Source organism: Chiloscyllium punctatum, chromosome 44 (assembly GCF_047496795.1).
Source record: "Chiloscyllium punctatum isolate Juve2018m chromosome 44, sChiPun1.3, whole genome shotgun sequence".
NCBI lineage: Eukaryota > Metazoa > Chordata > Chondrichthyes > Orectolobiformes > Hemiscylliidae > Chiloscyllium > Chiloscyllium punctatum.
This window is the reverse complement of record NC_092782.1, coordinates 35,781,068-35,803,029: the sequence shown is the minus strand read 5'-3', so window position 1 is coordinate 35,803,029 and position 21,962 is coordinate 35,781,068. Positions and strand designations below refer to the sequence as shown.

The window sequence follows — 21,962 nt, the reverse complement described above, 5'->3', positions numbered from 1 at the left end:
TCTAAACTGCGAGATTATATTTTGCAGAGAAGCAATTACAGTACTTGAATTGAATTTGGATGACAAGATAGCGGAATTTAATTTTAGGAACTGCACTGTCCCAGTTATTAAAATTGATTTTATTGCCATTAGTAAAACTCTACTTGACATCCACCATCAAAAAGTAAATTCTTAATTGTCTTTGCATTTAAAAAGAAAGCTACATCAACAGAAGGAAGAAAGGAATTGAAGAATACATTGATATGGGGAGATGAATTAGAATAGGATATGTATTGCCGAGTCAGAATAACAGTATAGACTAGTTGAGCCAACTGGCCCATTTAGCAGCTGAAACTTCCCTGTCATATTCTGCTCTAGCAATAGCTCACACTAATATTTCAGGAGTTTAAAAAGAAAAACCATCTGGAAAAAATTAGAAAGCCATATAAAAAAAAAGTCAACCATACACAGAGTTTATAACCTCAACAAAAGCAAGATTACTCACTTGCACTTATAGTTCTCAGGGGTGAAATTATGCTGGTGAGGATACTGAACATCCCAGCGTTGGCAGGGGATTCCTGAAGGTGTGGTGTTCATAGTTCCTCTATAACTCTCCCCAAGATCTTTGAAGCATTCTGTAGTCACCTCCAAATCATGCTCACAGTTATGAACTGAAACAGTGATATGGAGTTAAACAAATGGAGGACTCCTAACAGAATAAATATCTTACTGACATTGCAACATATTATAGCACAAATCCAGTATCGAAATACAATTTTTATTATCCACCTTATTCAGGAACAGCCAGCTCCTTTTTTTTTAAAAATGTTAAAGTACATGCAATGAACCCAAAGTTCCAATCAGTATACCTTCCAAATTAGCAACCATAAATTAACAACAAATTCTCTTGGTCCTAAAACATTCACCAAAAGAATAGGATGAGACATATTTCATTAAACATCCTGAAATAACTAATTGCAATAAAGCAAATGAAGAAATGCAGTGGAAAAAAGGCAAGCAGCAAAACCCAGAAGGTACTTTTTACTTTTGAAAACTCTCCCAAGTTGAACACAAAACAAAAACAACTTCTAAGTCATCTTGGTGCTGATCAGGTCATATATCTGAGCCAAGTCTGAACAGGGAACAGAGATTTTACAAATAACACGCATTAGTCATATCATTGCTCTTGTAATCAAATACTAACAATCCAGTGTATGAAGCTTTGCAATAGTCAGTAAGGTTTTTCCCCCCAGCTAGTGATTCCAATTAAAAGGAAAATATGAATCATTCTTCTGTATTTTAGGATTGACAGTGTGTGCTAACTAAGGAAGTCATTTGTAATGACAATAAGCTTCAGTAAAGTTTATTGCTGATGCAGAAAGCCCCTAACGTGTTTTATTTAAGCCATAAAATAAATAAACAGTTACTTACCACATTCTTTAATGTCACAATATTCCCAAGGGGTATGGGGGTCAAGTGTGTAACACCAAGGCTTAGTGCGGCCATCAGGATTACGGCAATAATTATCATCAAGCCCCTTATCTGGATACCTACAAGATTAAAACAAACAATAAAAAAAAATTACAGGACTTGCAATGGCTCATTGTTCTAAAGTGTTAACTAGTTCCAATTTAAGCCAAATAATCAGGTTTTTTTTTGGAGAAATATGGTCACTAAAAATCCATCATGTTTCAAATAGTTCATGAAATGGAACTGAATGTGCTACAAAGAAAAGTTAACACACAACAGGAAGCATTGCAAAGTATTGACATGCCAAACAAGTTAGTCTTTCTGCGAGAATACTACTAATGGCAGCGAACACAACTTTCTCAATTCAGCTAACAGTGCAAGTAAATCAGAAACAAAGGGCAGGAGCAAGAATAGGCCAATTGTCTCTTCCAGCCTTCTCCACCATTTTATACGATTGTTGAGCTCATTACCCCAATTCCACCTTCCCCACGCCCCCCATTATCTCTTGTTCCCTTTAGCCAAAGGAGCTTATCTTCTGATTCCTGAAAACACAATGTCTTGGTACTCTTCTTCTCAGCATACAAACGTGTCCAAAAATGTTGACTGTCAGACTGTTCTAGAACATAGAACAGGCCCTTCAGCCCACGATGTTTATATCTTCAATTTCCATTGCTCACATCAAGCACCCTTAAATGTGCTTTAAGCAAGATTGCTAATTTGGTTTTCATTTTTTTGTGGGAATTCAAGGCAGCTTTGTGTGTGGTTCTGCAATCACAAGGGAGACTGTTAGAATTCATTCCATATTTTTCCTTCCATAGTGCAGTGTTGAAACCACTGATGTATTTATTCCTTTCATGTGAATTTGAAAATGATGATTCAATTCTTTGTGCCAATATTGAGTATGTCTTATGATCATTTAAAAGATAAATCGATCAGTTATTCAGATCAAATTTGGTCACCCTTTAAATACACCCTCCTGTACTTCAGCCTCTCACCGTTCGGGATTGAATCTGTGTTTGTGAGGCATCTGAAGGTCCCAGCGCTGACATTCCTTTCCAGACTTTGTGTGGTCCATGGGTCCCCGGTAGGTTTCTCCATTACATGTCATGCATTCAACTACATTTTAAAGCAACAACAAAAAAGAAATATTTTGGTCAAAGTTTGCTTAAAGCGAAATACATTTTTAGTTGAAGTGGTGGTGGATGATGAATTGTAACATAATGAAGTTGATCATTTCACCATATCATAATGATGCACATCACCAGAGTTTGATGTGCCCCAAGAAAAGTTTTTCAATGTTCTCAGACTGACCACAATCCAAACCCATCACTTTGTGCATCAGGTCTTGTGAACTACTACACTTTTGCAAACAGGGATTCAAATTCTTTACATAAAATCACAAGGTTTCAGAGCCTGCCCCTTCGTCTGATGAAGTCTTCACTTGACGAAGGGGCAACCTCCGAAAGCTTGTGATTTCAAATAAACCTGCTGGACTATAACCTGGTGCCATGTGACTTCTGTCTTTGTCCACCCCCCAGTCCAACACTGACACCTCCACATCAAACACTGTGTAAACCTCAAGGAGAGGATCTCACCTTCTGAACATTGTGGAATAGCACAGCTCTCTAGCCGAATTCTTGGGTGCATTGTGAAGCACCATGGTCCTCCTTCATCATCTGTTGGATTCCTGCAGTAATTCTCTTTTAGATTTTTATTGCGATTGTTCGAAGGCAAAAACCTAGTTGGATAGACAAAAGTCGTCTCATATTAAAGACATATTGAACCTGCATTCCGTCAAAAAACTATGAAATCTATCCATTTAAGTTGTGTAATCAACTAAAACAAGTATCATCTGGATTTGATCAATCTCCAATACTATGTCCTCTTACCCATGGGAACGGTGTTTTAAATGTAGTTCAGACCTATAGAATAAAATGCTATGCCATCTTGAAGAGTGCAAACTTATAAATTAAGTGAAACTGTTTTAAATTTAGTTCTACAAATGCAGTTAATTGCACAGAAATACACTATTAGGCTCAATTGGCACTATGATTAAAACTCCATCCAAAATTGTCAAAAGTTCTGCCGCTGCAAGAGAAAAAGAAATTGCCATCCTTAAATATATTCTCATGCTTCTGAGGTTGAAGTTAAGATTAACTGGTAAGCTTTAACCTGCACTTGACCCAAGTAATAAGTCAGCCTACAAAACAACGGATACCAACACATGATACATGAAATATTTCACCTCAAAAATGGATATTCTTCAATTTAAAAGACAGTAAGAAACATTTCTCAAAAGAAAATGTGTTGATTTTTGTTAAAAAAAACATCAATAGCTGATTTTTTTAAAGAAAGTATTTCATGTTTGCTAATCAAATTCAATATACTAAACTTCACTTGATATATTTTCTCATCTTTGCATTACTTGGTCCTTAAGTATTGTTTAATATTCACATTAGATAAATGTTCAAGTTTCTTTAACATTAATACTGGCCTTTTCAGAAAAAAATAAGTCATGCAACCATAACACTTGTGTCATCAAGTGCGATTTATACTTGTACCATGTCTGATATGTGATAAATAGAAAGGACTGTTTTGATTATGGTAACTGAATAGTTACCAAGGAATTAAACAAGGTTAATTAAAAAAGGACAGGAAAAGTCCTCTTCAACTCGGCTAAACAAGTGAAAAGCCTGAGATGTTTTAAGTGAGGAGTGTGTTCCATCTCTTCAGAGTCAGAGTGTTAAGTGCTTCCACTAATAAAGTACAAAAATGATAATCATTGATCCACTCAAGCAAAAACCAGTTAATCCACAATTCCAGATTTCAAATTCAATTTATGATATTTGAATAAGGATGGCACTACCAGTGAAAATTGCAAAATGACTTTGCGTGTTAAGTTTTGAATCATGTAAAAAAAAGAGAGAACTAATTTTTAAACTAAAAAAGGTACAAATCAGTGCTTTCAATGGAGAGAGATTTATGCTCTGATAATCCACTTTGGAAATTATCTAAAATGGTTGCTTTACTTCAAGTCGGGGTCTTGTCATCTCTAGATGTTCCATTCAAGTCACTGACTCACCAATCTGTGGTGGCAAAGTCAAAGTTTGCTTGCAGGTTATCTGCATTTCCTCAAACAATCACAGAAAAGGCTTTAAAAGGTGATTGTGCTAAGAACACTCAGCATATTCCTCCATAAGTGATTCAAAGTTATCAGCAGATTCTAAACACACACTGGATTTCTCTTCCAAAAGACTGCCTTGACCAAACAAAAGATATCGAACATACGCAAAGAAGAACTGAAATTTTTGTTCAAGGACTAATTTCCTCCAGTGACGTTCATCTAGAATACCTGAAAATTGCAGAACTTACTTTTCCCCAAAAAAATGTGCACCATAGAATAAGCATCATAAAAAGGTGGTGTTTCAGCATTTTGCAATTTTATAGCTTAGTTAATTACAGCTATTTTTTTTCTCCGAGGCAATCCTGAAATGGTCCAATGGCAACTGCCAAATTAATTTGGCTGAAGCTCAGAAATTGCTATATTTTTAGACAAATGGATCCCTAAGCCAGCTAAATTTAAAGTCCTTATATTAAAAAAAAATCCTCAACTCCAACTAACAGAACGTGTTGGCATTGGATTCAGACAGTAAAGCTACTTTGCCACGACTAAACAATTCAACATCCTCAGCAAGAAGATTGCACAAAACAGTTTGCTTGGAAGAAATAACAAGGCAATAATTAGTGCCTTAAATCGGTAACCCTCACATTCCATGAACAAACATTAAATAATTGCATGTTACCTATGGTCATGTGGGATTGTTGAATTCCAGTGTTGACAGGTCTGACCACTTTCTGTCACTGACTTTGTACCCCTGTAGTTTTTACCTTTTCCAATAATACATTCTCTAATGTAATCTGCAGGAGAGAGATAGGTTGTTAAGTTTAGTCCCCTGTCCAGTAAAGGAATTCCATTGATGCAATAAGCACTAAAGCAAAGAACTTTCCAATACAGTGAACAGGTTCTCTTTAGATTATAACAGGTCATGGAAAATAAGCAAGAATTTCGTCCGACTGAAATCCACTCAAGTTACACAGGGGTCCATTTTCTGGACAGCAGTACAATAGCCTTGAAAAATTTGGGACAGGGAACGTACACACACGATCTACCATTTGACGATGAACAAACACACAACCTACCATCCTAAGCTGAGAATATAGGACATTACATCTGGAGGATTTCTAAGATAGCCCTTCAGCATTGAGTGATTTCAAGAACAGTTGTTTTTTTGCCGGTTGCTACTTTCAATGGCATTGCATGGAGGGAGCAAGTCGGGCTGATTAACAGGCAGCTTGCCTCAATCGTATTGAATCTTGGCAGCAGTACACATTTCTGGCCTGAACGGACTAGCCTGACAAAGAACATCTTGCAAAGGGTTATATAAAATTCATGCCATGTGTTGCAGAGACAGCAGCTACCATCCAGCAATGGGCTGAAAATGGACTAACGAATTGATCTGAAAGCCGGCACATTTGCTTAAGGAGTGGTATAAAGGGCTATCTTCATCACCACTTTAGCAGGCTTGCAACAAAAGGGCATGATGTTGGATTGCCCTGGATAAATATCTCTTACCTCGGTATCTGCCGAAGAATGGGGTGTCACTGTTAATCCCTGCCTGTTTAGTCATGAATTCACAAACATTCACTCCCTCCACCACTGTCACAGTAGCAGCAATGTCCCCAGCTACAAGCTGGAATATAACAACTCAGCAAGACTCCTTAACAGAACCTTCCAAACCCACAGCCATGTCTAACTAGAAGGAAAAGGGCAGCAAATATAAGGAACACTGGGTCACTGGGTCCGAATCCTGGAATTCCCTCCTTGACTGCAGGACAGGTCTACCTGCACCAAATGGACTACAGCGGCTCAAGAAGGCAGCTCATCACCACCTTCTCAAGGGCACCTGAGGATATCATAAGTACTGGCTCAGCCAGCCCATAAATCAGTAACCAAAGGAATCCACTTCTGTTTGAATTCTATTGGTTCTACTCCCCATACCCATTCCTTTGCAAATAACCAAGTTAGAAGACTGGCCACAAATAATTCTGTTCCATGGGGACTATCTGAAGCCAATCACTGCTCAAGCTCTGTAAACAATTTTAACAACTTAAAACTGAAATATAATAGAGTTCAAATCCACTGAAAGCTGTTAGACTACAACGAGTTAGTTGAAATAATTCCCAAGATACAAGAAGATTTGATATGCCAATAATTATTTTACAAGCGTTGTTGGGATAATCTACTGAAGTCTAAAATCACATATTGACACTGAAGGATCTGTAAACAGGACAGCACACTGGGGGTGGAAATTTGAGTTATGTTAACCTCCTTTCAAAATGCAGCTGATCCAAAATGCCAACTCTTTGGAAAACGTATGCACATTTTTACCTTTTCTCTCATAAAGATCAAATGCTTTGTCCGGTTTTCCTTTTACCCCTTTTGTTTTGCTGTTAAATGACAGCCAATAACACCGCTTCTCACTTTTACCAAAATAAAAGGCCCTGGGGAGAGAGCAAATACAAGTTAGGCTGAACACTTTGGGTAAAACTGGACCAGACAAGCCTCATCCAGAAATATGAACTTCTGTAATAAGTTGAGCAACCCATGCATCTATGTTTTATAGAGGCACAAAATAATAGATCTCTCCTAAAACAGACTCAGGACGAACAGGTTATTAAAAACACAGCAATTTAAAAAAATCCTAGAATAAAGAATCTAGTCTTTTTTAATTTCCCATGGAATATGCATATTGCTGATTGGGCCAGCATTTGTTGCCTCTCCCTAGTTCTCTGTGCAAACTTGGGGGTAAACATCCTTCTTGAACCACTGCAGTTGGACCCAGAATGCTGGTAGGGAGGGAATTCCATGATTTTGGCACAGCGACCCGGAAGGAAGAGTGATATATTTCCATCTCAGGATGGAGAGTGATTTGAAGTGGGACACAGTGGTAGTGGCTTTCCAATGTAACTGCAGCCCTTGTCCTTTGAGATGGAAGTGGTCGTGGGTTTGGAAAGTGCTAAGTCTCTTCGGTGAATTTCTGCAGTGTATTTTGGAGATAGGACACACTGCTGCTACTGAGGGTCAGTGATGGAGGGAGTGGACGTTTGTGGATGTGGGGCCAATTTGGTCATGCTTTGTTGGTTGTATACCAAAAACTAATGTGAAGGATTGCAAAATCATCCAATTTACATTCACCTGAATTTGAGCTTCTGCAATCCTTTACACCATTTTAAAACATATTCTAGAGTGTACAGCCCCACCGACAAAACTAGACTTCCTCCAGGATGTATCAATCACCATTGGGAGTTTATATCCATTGCACCCTTTTGTGGGTCTTCAAAAAAACTTTAAACATTAAGTTATATTTTTTTGGATTGTACTAAAGAGAGCCAGCAGGGACTTGACAAGCCAACCAACCTCTGCTTTTTCTGTAAAGGCTGACTTTTAAAACATGAATACGCACAGACATCATTTTGATGTTAACCACTGTTCTACAATATAACTAATGAATGGTCTTGTATGTTTTTAGAAATTATTTGCAGCAATTTACAAACAAGTTACTTACAGATGTGCATTTAGAATACTTCCACTCAGTCCTCTTAGCCTCCTCCACCATTCAATAAAATCAATTTTAATCTCTCCTCTACAATGCTGCATATCCCAGATCACCTTTCATCACCTTGGCAATTAAGAACCTAACAATGCCTTAAAAATATTTGAAGATTCTGCATCAATTCCTTTTCCAGGAACACACTCAACCCTCAAAAAAAAAGTGTCCTCATCTGTTTAAAAAAATAAGGAGTCACCCATTTAAAACAACTGGCCCTCTTCTTAGATCCTCCCACAAGAGGAAACATCCTTTCAATGTCGGCCCGGTCAAGTTCCTGCATGATCTTATATGTTTTGATCAAGCCACCTCTGACTCTTCTAAAGCCCAGAAGATACAGACATCATCTGACTCCCCTTTCCCAATAAAGCTATCTCCTCATCCCAGGTATTAGTCCAGCAAACCTTCTGAACTACTTCCAATTCATTAATATCCTTCCATAAGTTCAGTGATCCGTACGGTACACAGCACTTGAATTGCAGGCTCACCAATGCCCAATGTAATATTCAATTCTCCTCACAATAAAAGATTCCATTCTTATTTGTCTTCCTGAATACTTGCTGCATATTAACCTTCTGTGATGCATGTACAAGAACACCCAAATCTCTCTGCATCCTTTCACTATTTAATATTATGCTTCTTTTTTATTCTTTTTGCCAACGTGGACAAATTTTACACTTATTCACTTGTATTCCATTTGCCCACTCACTGAATCTACATCCCTTTATAGGCTCATGTCCTATTCACAGCTCAACTTCATAACCATTGTTGCATCATCAGCAACTTTAGCTTTCTGTCCCATTATCCAAATCATTAATATAAAATTGTAAAGCGCTGAGGTCCCAGCACCAACCCTGTGGCCCCATTTGCCCATCTGATTTGATTTACTGTGTCACATGTATCCAAGTACAGTTCTGAGGAACAGTCATCAGACATGAAATGTTAACTTTGATTTATCTTCCCAAATGCTGCCAGACCAGCTGAGCTTTTCCAGCAACTTCTGTTTTTGTCTCTGGTGTACAGCATCCATAGTTTTTTTTTCGGTTTTTGTTTTGGAATTCCACAGGAATCATTAATGGGATCCTTATTTTTCCTGATGTAAATGATCTAGATCTTGGAGCTTATGGGACAATTTTCAAGATTGTGGATGATTGTGGAAACATTATAAACTGAGAGGAAGCCAGTGCAGAACTTCAAAGCGCCATTGACAATTTGGTGGAATTTGCAGGTATGTAACAAATGAGGCTCAATGTGGAGAAGTATGAAGTGATACACTTCGGAATAAAGACCACTTGACCAATGGTCCCCTTTCCATAGTGTTTCTGGCTAAATGCCCTTATTCCTCCCCAAAATAATTCTCAGCTTCTCTCTGCCTCCTCAACAGTTTTGCTCATGTCTTTTCACATCTCTTTCTATCCTTAATCCTACCAAACTCTATTCCCTGCAGCATCAATGGATTCTTACATTCTAAAACTCTTGCTATAACTAATACTGGATTGAAATTTTTGCTCATTGTGATTGGTTTTCCAATCTCACATGACACCTTCCATTCAGTATATACAAGTATCAGTTCGTTATTACAGAGTGCTGAAGCTGGGCGCAGTGTGCAAAGGGTATGCCTGTGCAGAAATTTGTCCACAAACATAAATACGTGGCAGTGTCTCAATGTGCTCAAATAGAAACAGAAAATGAAAAAACCTGACAGGTCTGGCAGCATTTGTGAAAACAAAGACTGAGTAAACATTTCAAGTCCAACATGACTCATCTTCAGAAGTGAAGAGAGATGAAAGGTGATGGGATTTGGACTGATGAGATAAAAGGGAAAAATCAGCTGATACAAAAAGGGAAGAGTCAGCTGATACAAAAGGCCAAGGTCAGGGCAAGATTAAGCATGAATGGCAAAATAAAAGGACAAGTCTGTCTGACAGAATAAGTATGTAAACAAGATACAGATTGGTACTTGGTAAAAACAAGCAAAGGGAAGACAGAGTTCACCATATGAAGTCATTGAACTCAATACTAAACCCAGTGGCTTCAATGTGATGAAACAGAAGAGGAGGTGTTGTCCCTCAAGCTTGTACTGGGCTTCACTGGAGCACTGCAGTAGACCAAAGAGAGTGATATGAGCACAAAAGCAATGTGGGAAATTAAAATGGCATGTAACTGGAAGGTCACAGTCATGCTTGTGGACAGAGCAGAAGTAACGACTTCCCAGGTCAAATATCAGCGATTTGCCTAAAACACCAGCACTGTGTTCTAACTGTACTTACAAAGAAGAAAAAAAAACAAGTGAGGCTAGACATTCTATCACAACCTGTCCCTCAGAGTTGACATTAAGAATTAGGGTGTCTTTAGATCAAATTTTGCCTCTGAAGCTCAAATACTTGGCTTGACACTTAAGAGATATAATGGCCTATGGAAAGAATTGGATAAATCAAATTATGTGCCTAATTCATTTTTCTCTTGTAGATGTGGTAAACTTCTTCTTCTTCAAAGAAAACACAACCTAAACAGGATACATTTTGGCACACTCACAATGTAATTATGATGGTTCATCAGGAAGTTATAAACTACTTTTCACTAGATTCTCGGTTTTAATTTGGCAAATTTCTAGTATACTAATTCAACGTAAGGAAGGGAAGAACACTTACAATATATTTAAAAAAAAGACAATTCATTATATCTCCACATCATTGCATCAAGTTTATTTTTCATCACTAAAATATATCACCACCACAAAACAACAATTTCTGAAAAATCTCACTCATGCTCCATAATTATATTTTTAAAAAAATAACCCCACAGAAGGGCTAATAATGCAACAGCTGCCACTCATGACACTGAAGTGAATTACTGAAGCCAGTTTCTGAAGTCAGTACAAACAGGGATCCAGTCACTGGGTGCCATTTTGACAAGGGAAACTATCGGGTACAAACTTGCTTTTGGATACCTTTCTATTTGTAGATAATTCTTAACTTTTCCCCCATGCAGACCCACCTTGATGTTCCTTGTGCATTTGAAAGGAGAGAATGAGGTGGTGAGTTTAGAAGTTGTAAAGGTTGATATGGCAGCAATTATTAAGCAAACAGTAGCCCTGCACTGATATCCACCATTACAACCTCCAACCCCATTGTATCCCTAACATGCCCAGCCCCTAAACAGAATTGAATTATTGGCCAAACAGTCTTTGATATCTAATTACCTGCAAACAAATCCTTTGAATTTCATACATCGCTTTGCACATTGTTCAATGTTGTCCATTCTTTTTGACTTTTGCTGCAGGGACTTTTTAATCAAAACATGTCCAGAAGTCTTCAGAAAATTATGAAGGGCATTTTTTCTTGTTGTCATTGAATCAACTGATGAGAAAGGAAACAGCATCTTTAAGTATTGATTAAATTAAAACTAAAATTTCCACACTTTACACCAATGCTCAACTGATGAAGATTTCCACACTTTACACCAATACTTATCTGTTGGCAGGACAAGTATAGGACAAACTTAACTTCTGATGTCTGCATTTCTGCTCAACAAGAGTCTCTGTATAGTATATTACAGCACATTAACAGATCAAACAACACCCCAACCATGAACAATCAGCCTAAACCACAGTTGTGTTTACTCCTAATACCCCATAATAGTTGTTTTCTTCAAATAACTATCCTATTAAAAAAGAACAAATATATGGAATGTATTTTAAGCAAGCTTTGTGGTAAAGAATTGCACAATCTATTCATCCTCGCTGAAAGTAATCAAAATTATCACACTTTAGTTTCACAAATCATTACTTTCTGCCTGTTCATAACTCCCAGTCATCCATAGCATTCTTTCATGGAGAAAAAGCAACTTCAACTTTTCAAGCTTCTCTTTATAATTGTCGTCTCTCATCTCGGAATGTTTTTATGGACCCTCCTCCCATTGTTTTGACATGATCTTTTACCGATTGGCAGACAGCGACTATTCACAACGTATATTAAACGACTTGGATGAGGGAATTAAGCATAGCAGCTCCAAATCTGCAAACAGCACAAAGCTGGATGGGAGGGTGAACTGTGAGGAGGATGCAGAGATGCTTCAGTATAATTTGGACAAACAGTGGGCAGGCTGAATTGCAGATGCAGTTTTATGTGGATCAGTTTAATGCGAGGTTATCCACTTTGGCAGCAAAAACAGGATCTAGATTAGAGCGGTGCTGGAAAAGCACAGCAGGTCAGGCAGCATTCGAGAAGCAGGAAAATCGATGTTTCAGGAATAGATTAAGGGCTTTTGCCCGAAACGTCGATTTTCCTTCTTCTTGGATGCTCCCTGACGTGCTGTGCTTTTCCAGCACCACTCTAATCTAGACTCTGGTTTCCAGCATCTGCAGTCCTTGTTTTTACCTTGCAAAAACAGGATTGCAGACTATTATTTGAATGGCTATAAACAGTGAGAGGAATGTGCAATGAGACCTGGGTGTCATCATATACAACAGTTGACGGTAATCATGCAGGCAATAAAAAAAAAGTCAAATGGTATGTTGGCCTTCATAGTAAGAGAGTTTGGGCACAGGAGCAGAGACCACTCCTGGAATATTGCATTCATCCTTCATCCCCTTATCGGAGGATAGATGTTCTTGCTATAGGGGGAGTATAGTCAAGTTTACCAGATAGGTTCCTGGGATGGCAGGACTGATGTACAAAGAGAGATTGAATTGATTTGGATTATACTCGCTCAAATTCAGAAGCATAAGGGGTCATCTCAGAAATCTATAAAACTTCAACAGGACAAGACAAAGGATATTCCCAGTGGCAGGGAAAAATGGAAAATTTCCTCACACAGACAGCAGTAAGCCTGTGGAATTCACTATCACAGACAGCAGTGGAGACCAAAATATTGTATAATTTCAAGAAGGACTTGGATATGGCACTTCGGACTAAAAGGGTCAAAGAGTGGGTGGGGAAGAAGCAGCAGGAACTGACTAGGAGATCAGACATGATCTGAGTGACTGGTGAAGCTGCCTCAAAGAGCTGAATTGCATTGTCCTGCTCCTTTTTTTCCTACATTTGACTATCCACAGTTCACCAAGTGTTTACAATATTTCATTCTGTATTATAGTCTCTGGCACCTTGCCCATAACAGAAGTAACCGTCTTCTAAATTTCCCCATCTCATTCCAGTCTCCTTTTGTTATGAAGTAGACATGTCACATTTGCTCACCCCTTCAGTCCTTTGGCACAACTTTTGATTCCACAGAAAGTCAAAGTCATAATTCCAATTTTACAACCGATTTGTGGCTTCAACCCCAGACAGAGTTCAGCTATATGGAAGGATATTTACCAAACATCAACTTGCAAAAATATAAAAGCAGGATTTCAGGAAATTCCAGATGATTAAGGTATTTTCCCACCACTTTAGGGCAAAGTATGATAGACATGGAAGAGGTAATTAATTCCTTTACACTCATTAATCATAATCACTTCAAAGGCATCAGCACTCATTACAACATCATTGTTTCTGGTACAAACATGACAGAAACAATTAGCAAGGCTGACAGAAATAGTGTTAGCCATCAATGAGGGATTTACATGCAGCATCCAACATTCAGAACTTACGTGCTAGTTAAAAAGGCACAGCAGTTGATGCCAGGTATCCAAAACAAATTCCAATTGTAAATATGCAATCCTGTCATCATGAAGTTATTTCTGACAATCAAGAAAAATGTAATTGGCTCTTTGCTGCCAATCCATATTCAGTATAAACAAAAGAAAAATCTGCAAACAAATTAAGATGGGAAACTAAAGCATAGCTTCCATCTGAAACATTAAGGTAAACCACATTTGGCATATCTGCTCTCTTTCCCATTGATGCACAGTTCCAATTAGTCTGTGGTCTCTCACAGTTGATCACCACTCTTCAGCCTTGGGTTGTATTTCAGACTGTCAGGTCAAGAGCAGGACAACCAAATAAGCCATGGCTTTCAGAGTCTGAACACTAGCTGGCACAGCAGACAAGGCAGGAAAATCTGTATCTCAGTAAAATAACCAGAATTCAATAACAAACTCAAACATTCCCTACAGAAAATTAAAACAGTGGCAGTTGTGGATCATCATTAAACTTCAAATTGATAACTAATATAATGACAAAGGGAACAGTTAGCTCAGATATTACTACTTTCACCTGCATTTATTTTAAACCAACTGAAATCACAATTCATAATGGAGACGGAGTTATAAAATAGTTCAAATTACTTTCTGGAGGAGCAACTTTTTTTTTGAATTGGGCTTTTTTTTAAAAGCTGTTTATATGTCAACTGTCAGTAATCATGTTCAAGGAGGAGAAGTGGTCACCCCACAATTATCACTACAGTATTATAACAAACTTTATTGGTCTTTACATTTCGACCACAGAACATTCCTTCAGTCAAGTTAAAACAGCTCAATGAAAGGCAGCATCTATTTGCTGTTAATCAGAGTTGCCTCTAATTTAAATTGGTGCTCGAGGAAGGAAACAGTCTCACCAATAAATGAGAGTTAAAGGGAATAAAACCGTCTTGAATGTCCTTTTTCTGCTTTTCTCCGTTTTGGAAAGGAAGGGAATATCATCTGAAAAGCTGAGGAGGATGTAGGTTCAAGTAAGCTTTATTCTACTCTTATCCCATTACTGTCCCTCTGGGGAAAAGGGAAACTTTACTCTTAAACGTTAATGTTGACCGGAAGCTCTATCACCCTTGTAAGAAAACTCCAACCTTCCAATTACCTGGAGTAATCACTTCCACACACAGTAATTTTACTCAACTCCACTTTTTCAAAACAAGCTCATACAAACAGAACAGGAAGCCGTGTTTAAAAGAGCGACAGCAACTCTGCCACTGCGTACAATTATGAAACCAGTGCTTTATAGTTAAATACTTATCTTTCTCAAATTCGAGAGTTTCAGAAATACCCAACAAGACTGTCTCCCTGTGAAGCAAGAGATCAGTATTTCACACAGAAATTCTCCAGCCTCTGTAGTTAGATTTGAGAGACAAACAAATCCGGACCAGGTTCGCTAACATAGAAAAGAGATGGAAAGATATGAAGCTTGAATCGCACGGGGCTCCTTTTAGACCGCTTTTAAACGTCTAAATAAACAGTTACTTAAAAGATCGGACCATTGCAATTAACAATTATTCAAGCACCGATTCCAGGTCAGGGAGCTGTCGTTCCTTAATTGATTCAAGAGCCCTCAACACTCGAAAGTGCAATTGTTATTGTGCATGCGGAATTTCCCCGCTGTCATCACACACGTCCCGTTGAATTTCCTCCAGCTTCCTACCAATTGTCTTTTCAGCAACTGTTAGCCCACAAGAGAAAGACATGCACACAAAAAGCAAAACATTCCAACCTGCCAACGTGAGGGTGGAGAGGAGCACTAAGAGCCTGATTGTCCCCATCATGGTGACTGCCAGCAATAGATGTGAGCACTGAATGCTCCTCCAAGGGTTTTATTCTCTCCTGGAGTGTTTGGAAAACATTACTGGAAAAATACATTTTTGTCCGTAAAAAAACTACTCTCAGGAGGCCAACCAATCCTACCACATCCCCGCCCCCTCCCAATCTCCACCAATTATCAGCCTGCTCTCTGGTTTCGGACTATTTCATCAGTCTAACAAAATTAGAAAGTGAAGATAAGGAGCAGATTGCGGCAGTTCGGAGGGAATTCCTGGCAATTTAAAGGAACGTTTAAAACAAATCAGCATTGTTTCAGGCAATAATATCCAAACCATGGTCCTCTTGGTATTACAGCTCACAATGCTTCAGCAATGACCCAGTATATAGTTACCTGTCTCTGATCGTTCCTTATATAGTATCACCCATCACCTTGGTTGGGTACAGAATACATCTGCAACACCAGTTAATCTGCTCAATCCAAAATTGTATTATATTATTTCGACTGTTTATTAAAAGCTTACATGTTTGCTAATAGCCAAGCGATTAAAGTTTGTCACTACAATTTGAGGTCTTATTTAATTCTGCTATATTGCAGCCGATAAAATATAAAAGAAAATTGGACCATGACCAAACAGAATGTACATCTGGCACTACTCAAATCATCCAATTGGTGAGATGCAAACTTGGTATAAAAATTTGGGAGTCCTGTATATAGTATTCTGGCCAGAAACTCAGATTAGCAAAATGCTGAAAGTTATTTTTAAACTTGTCACGTTAATTTTGATCCAGGATGAAAAGTCTGTTTTGGACTGTTTCAGCACAGCAAAACAGATGTCCCATCATCCAGCTGTGACGAGTCTCCTTCTGGAGTGTATTTCCTGCACGCTGCCAGATGAAGAATTCTTGGAAGCTGATAGGCCTCACTGGCATTCAGACCCTCTGCGCACAGCTCCATTGCATAACCATCACCAATGTGTTGAAGAATTCACAAAAATGTTCACAGACTAGTGTGATTCATAGAATCCCTACAGTATGAAAACAGGCCATTCAGCCCAACGAGTCCACACTGACCCTCCGAAGATCATTCCACACAGTGACCCATCCCCCAACCCAACTCTTGCAACACTACATTTCCCATAACGAACACACCTAACCTACACATCCCTGAATACAATGGCTATGCTGAATTGCCCAACCTACTGAAATTGCACATCTTTCGACTGTGACAGGAAACTGGAGCACCTGGAGGAAATCCACGCAGATACGGGGAGAATGTGCAAACTCCACACAGACAGTCACCCAAACAGTGGAATCAAACGTGGGTCCCTGGCTCTGTGAGGCAGCAGTGTTAACTATTGAGCATAGGTGCTGCCCTGGATGGATGCAGTTATTGCAGTTTTTCTGGTTATTAACAATTTTAGGTCTTGGGGTTTTTTTGAAGATCATACCAAAGTGCCAGTCTTTACAGTGGGAGCTGGGATCCTGTGTAACCTGCTCCTACTCATGAGACCATGAACTCAATGGGTATCATGCATCCAACAAAAGATAAATTATTACATACATCATTGACACTGAAAGGTACAGCTCTCAAACAACATTTGTAACATAATGTAATTATATAGCACTTCAATACTCTCATGAGAGATGTTTTCTTTTCTCCTCGGTTTCTCCCATTACTTTTCTACTGAGTTTAGTATCCTCACACAATGATCTGGAGATTGGAAAACATATGGACAGAAATGTTGTATAAAATACATGACCAAAATTGGTAAGCATCTTGAGAGTTCATATCATAACATGATTCCTATGTTGCTCAAAAACCACTTACCAAAATCCACTGGAATTAGATCAATCCATTAACTCTACTGAAAAGTTTGTGCTGAATTCTTAACGCAGAATGCAATTGCAAAGTGCACAGAGTCAAAACTGGCTCATCTTCAAAAATATATTGATAGATACTTATTGATACTTTTTTACCTGCTGGTGCATTTGTTGGTTTTCAACATGTTCTGTCGTATGTGAACCAATAGGTATTGTTTAATTATTCAGTTTATAGGGATTGGTTTCTTTTTATGATATATCAACCAATCATGACAAGAACACGAGGAAATGTGACATACTGATTGAATACATGACACTTTGTAATAAGACAGACGTTGGATTTAAGTGTACAAATAATTAACAACCCCAGTCATGATGATTACGATTTTCTATTTAGGCATGGATTTTAAGGTCAGACACAAACCAGCAACATTCACTCTGATTTCATAGAATCCCTACAGCGTGGAAACAGGCCAACACATCCACACTGACCCTCCGAAGAGTAACCCATCCAGACCCATTCCCCTATCCTATTACTTTACACTTCCCCTGACCAAAGCACCTAACCTACACATCCCTGAATACTATGGACAATGTTAGCATGGCCAGTTCACCTAACTTGCGCATCTTTAGAGTGTGGGAGGAAACCGGAGCATCACGAGGAGACCCAAGCAGACACAGGGAGAATGTACAAACTCCACACAGACAGTCGCCCGAGGCTGGAATCAAACCCGGGTCCTTGGCACTGTGCGGCAGCAGTTCTAACCACTGAGCCAGCATGCCACCCACAAATGAGCTTAATGTGATCTCAAAGAAAACCACACACAAAAAGCTACAAATGTGTGTACAATTAAAATTGCTGTCATTGTCAATGGATAACATTGGCAAATGCTGACAGTTTTGCCAGAAATGCCACTTTAAAATCTAAACGATATAACAAAGACAGTTTTGTTGCAGTATGACACTTGTTTTGAAGACATTCATTCGTGCACACACTTTTAAAAAAGAAACTTTGGACTCCAATAAATGATTGAAAGTTCCAATTAAGTCAGCTCTGCATCTGTAAAGTTTTTGAGTACAATTGAAGCCCACAGGAAAAGAAAACATTGCGTTGTTAAAATCTGGCCCCAGGATTCCCCACTAGAAAGTATGCATTGCCATTTGTCCATTTTCCTATTCAACTGTGTTTTGTGGAATTGCATATTATTCAATACAAATATTTTAGTTCTTCAGTTTAAAATGCAGTTTTTGACAGAATTACCAGAAGCCAGTTTCTGATCATAGGCATGTCTTCACACTGTGAAACAGGACTACGATCCTGCCTGTAATGATGTCAGATAGTAAGTATTTAATTTTCCTTATTACCTACATATTAGTAATGCTTCCCTTCGGTTTATAAATTTGAAACAACATCCATTCCTAGTGTTACAACCAGGTGAGGTGGGGGGAATTGACTCCTATCTTTTCAACCTGCTTTGTTGACCACAAAGATTTCTATTCTATTTAGTTTGAGGCCGTACTTTTCGCCAACTAAAATATGGATAAGCAGTTCATCAGAAATAGCAAGGATCCTGTTACAAGCTATTCTTCAGGGAAATAAAGAGTAAGTTTGATATCTGCTAACCCCGCAAAAAATATGAAGTCAAGCCTACAGACAAAGTAAAAAGGGAAAATGTCCAATTCAAAAGGAATATGGAAGGAATATGGAAGTAATGTCTTTAGCATATTCTTGAGGCATGCAGATTTTAACTGGAGACCACTGTCTTGTAAACTGAGCAGTAGCAAATATTACAGATCTCTTTAGTTCTTGATGTCCAGTTATTTTTCTTCAGTTTGTGTTGCCAGTTGTTGCTTTGTCCTTCAAAGGGACAGAATAAGACAGTTCCATTCAGGTACTCATTCAGAATTCAGCAATCTCCACCCAAAGACTGTGGCAGCTCCAGATTGGATAGATCTCAACCTAATGTGAACATTCAACTCCTTCAGAACCATTCCATTATACAATATCTTTGAACTTTCCATTCATACAGTTAGACTGGTTGATGTTTGAAACTTGATTCTGTTTTGTTTTCCCAGTCAGTAACTGTGGTTTTATGTCACTGCTGGGTCCATGGTGGTATGTACTAGTGGTGACTGCTGTGGGGTAATTCCCCTTCTACTTTTCTTAAGTAAAAGATAGAGCACGTTTATTATGTCATGTAGGCCAGACCAGATAAGGATGGCAAATTTCTTTCCTGAATGAATATTATGGAACCATGTTCACAGAGAGTGAACATGGCTCCTTGATTACCAGTCCAGTGACATAAAACACTCCAGGATCATCTCCTCACCAATGGTGGTATCCATTTAACACAAGGGCAGATCTCTTACAATTGTCATTAATTACATTAATATAGTGAGAATTTGAGTTCAGGAAATTCTGAATTATATATGAATGTAAAACGTAGTGAGAATAGGATGTTAGAGCTGAAAATGCGCCACTGGAAAAGCACAGCAGGCCAGGCAGCATCCAAGGAGCAGGAGAATCGACATTTCGGGCATGAGCCCTTCTTCTGGAATCCTAGAATAGGATGTTATTCAGGTTTGCACAATACAGAATGACAATAGTCTGGCATCAGTAATTAATGAATATTAATGTATATATACAAGTGTTGGTGTGTTACAGATCACCCAGGATTCTGAGTTGCTGTGGTAACATGCATTTTAGATTCATCATGTAGTCTGAAGCTTTGGATGGGTAATGAAGCTCTAATATTCTTTCCAAACATGGCTGATCAGAAATCTCTCTCACTTTTTCTGCTTGACTGATGTGTAGATTGTCTCTTGACCTGGTGAACGGCATTAGGAACTATGGAGTTCTGAGGTGAAACTTGAACCTGGCATTGACAAAAAGGACTGCAACACATGACCTCCTAATCTGCGTATGTACGTAGAAGAAATCTGTAGCATACTTTCCAGAAATACGCAGTATACTCAATATGTCCTGATAAGTTACTTAAGTGTTTGAAATCTAAATGTAACATTGCAATTCATGTGTGAAAGAGAAAACATCTTGCAACAACCACAAGCAAGAGAACTGGACCACATTTGAAGAGTGAGTTGTCATTGTCTAGCACCGTAATCAGACTGACTACAGAATCCATGCCTAGAGCTTTTTTCATGCTATGAATAAGATGTTGTCGAGATGATATCATATTCCTTGCTATCTTCCTTTGTAATTATCAGGAAACTTCATGATTAATACTGTCCTCAATCTCAAAGATAAAAACAATCAAACAATAAATAGAGGTTATTGTATAAACACCACTTATTCTGTAATATTAAGTGGAATAAAGCAGTGTCCACAGTTAAATGTGAAATATCACTGTAGATCAAACAATGTGATTAAGTGCCAAGTGTATTATTAATTTGAAATGGTTTTTCCACAGCAAGTATTAAAGCTTCCACTACATATTTGAGACATTATTAAAAGGAAACTTGTGGAAAAACTGGAAGGAAAATTAGACGACTCATATTGGGTTTTAAGGTCAAATGATGCAACTGAATACCTTCCAGACCAAATACTGATGTCAAAATAGATTCAAAATCACCATTGAATGTACTGTGGTATTAGAAAACTTCACCAGGCAGCACCTGCTCAGACAAGTTAACTTACCTTGGGATCTAATTGACTTTGCGAACTGTTTTATATTCACCCTTGGAGTTTATGGTGTCATCTCTTCCCAACAGGTTAAAATCCAGATATTGGCCATAAAAATGAGAATAACTTTGATGGAATTTTCCCAATTCTTGAAGGACATGGGCATTGCTGAGTCAGTTGGGAAAATGGGGTGAGTTCAGAAGAAATCATATTCTTTACATCTAGAGCAAAAAGACAGATTTTCCATCTGAGTGTTGAATGTTGAGAAGGGAATTTCGTGTTTGAGCAGTGAAATACCTAGTCAACTATCTATAGACAATAAAAAGTCAGTCCTACCTGATCTCACCTCATTGATATACACTTTTCTATTCACCCATGAGACTGATAGAAACTAGATGGCAACACTTCCTGACATGAAATTCTGAGTGTGTACCTGGAAACTCCAGCTCACTGCTCGCTCCTCTAAGCCTCCATCTTGCACAGAAATCTCCAACGTCACAAGGTACTGTCCATGGGCAGTAACTGCTCACAAACACTGTCTACAGACTTGTGATCATACACACACCAACTTCAATGCAATATCATAGCAAATCTCCAACCCACATATAGAAGAGTTCTGCACTTCAGTGTTGCACTCTAAAGCACACTGGTATCCTTCATTTTGATGCTGCTGTCAGGATTCTTTGCCCAGAGGGACAGGAACTCAGACTGCATCTCAGGGTTCCTTGCTTGGTTTCTTAGCACTCGCTTACATTGATCCTGCTTCTGCCCTCACATTGCCTCTTCCTTTGCCTTGCAATTTTGCACTTTGTCTCTTCAGCCAGACCTGAAAGGTTCACTGTCATGCACAAAACCAGGCAGCTTGTCATGATTTTCAATGGTGATAAATATTGGGGGTGGACTTGTTGCTGTAGGGCATTCTAAAATATTTATATATTTGTGACCCTACCTCTGAGCCTGGACACCTGTATTCAAG

General features: G+C 38.5%; 1 protein-coding gene across 3 annotated transcripts in view; it reads right to left on the bottom strand.

The window, feature by feature from the left end:
• The window catches only part of LOC140466871 (hepatocyte growth factor-like), a 50,584-nt gene extending 34,989 nt beyond the window's left edge, over positions 1–15,595 (bottom strand). For 2 of the 3 annotated variants that reach the window (XM_072562619.1, XM_072562620.1), the window contains exons 1-8: positions 15,479–15,595; positions 11,320–11,476; positions 6,899–7,011; positions 5,253–5,367; positions 3,045–3,187; positions 2,445–2,565; positions 1,411–1,529; positions 485–650 (exon numbers count right to left, since the gene is read on the bottom strand). In XM_072562619.1, the coding sequence (XP_072418720.1) occupies positions 485–650; positions 1,411–1,529; positions 2,445–2,565; positions 3,045–3,187; positions 5,253–5,367; positions 6,899–7,011; positions 11,320–11,476; positions 15,479–15,530 (986 nt within the window). In that variant the 5' untranslated portion in view covers positions 15,531–15,595. Of the gene's footprint in view, positions 1–484; positions 651–1,410; positions 1,530–2,444; positions 2,566–3,044; positions 3,188–5,252; positions 5,368–6,898; positions 7,012–11,319; positions 11,477–13,707; positions 15,143–15,478 lie in introns of those variants that run through there. The other variant, XM_072562621.1, reaches the window with a different exon arrangement.
• Positions 15,596–21,962: the final 6,367 nt, after the last annotated feature.